Source organism: Acanthisitta chloris, unplaced genomic scaffold, assembly GCF_000695815.1.
Source record: "Acanthisitta chloris isolate BGI_N310 unplaced genomic scaffold, ASM69581v1 scaffold11105, whole genome shotgun sequence".
Taxonomy (NCBI): domain Eukaryota; kingdom Metazoa; phylum Chordata; class Aves; order Passeriformes; family Acanthisittidae; genus Acanthisitta; species Acanthisitta chloris.
The window spans coordinates 173332-175867 of NW_008673204.1; the positions used below are offsets into that span (position 1 = coordinate 173332).

Consider the following 2536-nt stretch of genomic DNA (forward strand, 5'->3'; position numbering starts at 1 on the left):
GGTCAGCAGCTGCAGGCATTTAACAAGGCTTGAGAGAGTAACAGTGTGGTCCCCAGCTACCACCAAGAGTACCAGTGAAGATATCAGTAAGCACACAAACACCGAACTGTTATATACAAAAAAAAGTTTAATTGAAATACCTGTATAAAAAATATGATCTCCATACATTTCACACTGTTAAACAGAAGAAAAAAATCCAAATCCAAGCTGCATAAATGCAACCAGATCACAGAAACACAGCTATTAAAATAAATTAAGGTTTATGACTCTGCCACTCTACCTTCCAGAGCCAATGCATGGAGACTGTACAATGTCAATAATTTAAAACCCTTCCAAACAGCGTAACTTTACATTTCTGGTACAATAATACCAGACAAAAGGCATACTGACTAACTTTAAAAAGTCTTTCTATTTCCCTTAAATTAGACTTTGTACAACAATTTCCCATCTTCCAACAAAGAACTGGTAAGGTCCGAAATTTTTTTTCTATTTTTTTTTTTTTTTGTTTTTTAAACAAAAGTTGACAGGAATGCAGAAAAAAAGTGCCATGGGCAAACCACTAGAATTCCCATGGGGAGAAGGAGGGGAAAGCACAGTGTTGAATAACTAACCAAATAAATTAACCAAATAAATAGCCACAGCTGAAAACTGTGGGAGGTCTTCTAAATTCCAAACAATAAATAATTGTATAGTACATGGGAAAAACCAAGTTTACATAAACACATTATACAGGTATGGGGAGGAGGGGGGGAAAAAAAAAAAAGGTATAAGTCCTTGAATATTGCATTGTTTGTGCATTCAACATGCCCATACATTAAGACTCGCAGGGTGACAAAAGGCCGGGAGTTGAGAAAGGGGCTTCTCATGCCCAATGGTAGAGATGATAAAAGGAAACATGATTAAATGTTTCTGATAAAAAAGCTGATATACCTGTTCATATTTCTGTGCAGGCTATAGGAAATATTTTGAGCAGCAGAGGTGGGTTGGATTTGGAAAGGGCCAGGGGGCAGGAGTGAAATGTCTGTGTTCAAGTATTCCATCACCAGTGGATGGGACTACTTCATTCAATCACCGAACAGGTTCTCCAATGCATCATAGGAGCTGCTTCCTCCAGCACTGAGTCTAAAGGGAGCAAATTCCTATAATGAACTGGATCTTCTTTGGACATAGACAGCTCAAAAAAGAAAGTCCCACTGAAGCAGCTTTCAAAAAGGCACTCAAAAGCAAATAAAATCTAGTCCAGGCTCTATGAGAGCAAAAAAGTTTACCATGTATTCAAGAGGTCACTGCTTTCTTAATAAGGTCAGTCTTTGACTAAGTACTGGCCTGCAACTCCCAAACATCAGCGTTTCCAAAGGAAATCTCTCATTCCAAAGCAGAAACCAGCAAAGGGGGAAAACAAAATCAAGTCCCTCAGACAAAGATTCAACTACAGAATAATGAATGCATTTTTCTAGCCCCTCCTATGTATTGGCAGCAGCACTGTGGTCTTTCTGCTTGTAGCTCCCCTCCCAGTGCGAGGTCCTTAGTAATTCACAGACTCTCATTACTTGAACTTGTGCTAGATACATCAGTATCAAGGGTCCGTAGCCTTATGTCACAGTCCTCAGACTTCACTACTTCAGATTTGTGCATCCATTGATGGTCAAAAATTTGCTCAAGCGTTGGTCTGTCTGAAGGCCTCAGTGAAAGGCACCATTTGATCAGCTGTTGACATTCTGTAACAAATTAAAAAGGAAGAAAGCTATGTAAGACTAGGAAAGCGAAGGAAAAACCCAATCCTGAATAACAAAAATCCACCCATACAAGCTCAAATATACAGGACTATTACAAACCCCCAACAAACTACAACCAAAAAACCCCACCTGACCCCTAGAGAACTCACCAGGTGAAATTCTTCTCCTGAAGTATAATCGTCCCCTCAAGATTTCTTCATCTTGCTCAAAAGGGATGTCTCCGCAAACCATATCATAGAGCAAAACTCCCAGAGACCATACTGTCGCTGATCTTCCATGGTATCTGTGGTATCTGATCCACTCTGGAGGGCTGTATACTCTCGTTCCTGAAAGCAGAAAAAAAGGAAAAAAAAAATTAGAATAAAAGGTTTAAAGTGCTTCCCCGTTGTTCAGCTCCTTCTGGAAGGGCTAAATTAAATTGACATTTAGGAGTTAAAAAAAAAAAATGCTTTAAATTTTTTACGGGCCAAAGCCATTAGCGGTGTAACTTCAGGTCATCTGCAGGGTTACACCATCAACAGACTTGGCCCACCCGGTTGTCCTATTTTGTTGCAAGGAATAACACAGCCCCATCAGCTGACTGTTTACCCAGCGAGCTCCCTTTCACTGACCACGTGGCGTCTGCAGCATCACACCAAAAATAGACACAAAAGGACAAAGGGGGCTGGCGGGGAGGAGGAGAAGGCGGCAAGAAGGTGAAACTCAGGTCTGCCCGCATTACTCGGGGCTAATCTGCTTTATCCAATTCCGCAAGGCAGTAAACAAAACAGGGCCGCTTACAATTTGTATGTTTTTAAAGC

General features: G+C 40.7%; 1 protein-coding gene across 1 annotated transcript in view; it reads right to left on the reverse strand.

Moving 5' to 3' along the window:
• Positions 1-1014: 1014 nt before the first annotated feature.
• LOC103802381 (serine/threonine-protein kinase pim-3) overlaps positions 1015-2536 on the reverse strand; it is a 2327-nt gene continuing 805 nt past the window's right edge. The window contains exons 2-3 of the mRNA XM_009074847.1: positions 1886-2062; positions 1015-1718 (exon numbers count right to left, since the gene is read on the reverse strand). Coding sequence (XP_009073095.1) covers positions 1534-1718; positions 1886-1967 — 267 coding nt within the window. The 5' untranslated portion in view covers positions 1968-2062 and the 3' untranslated portion in view covers positions 1015-1533. The remainder of the gene's footprint in view (positions 1719-1885; positions 2063-2536) is intronic.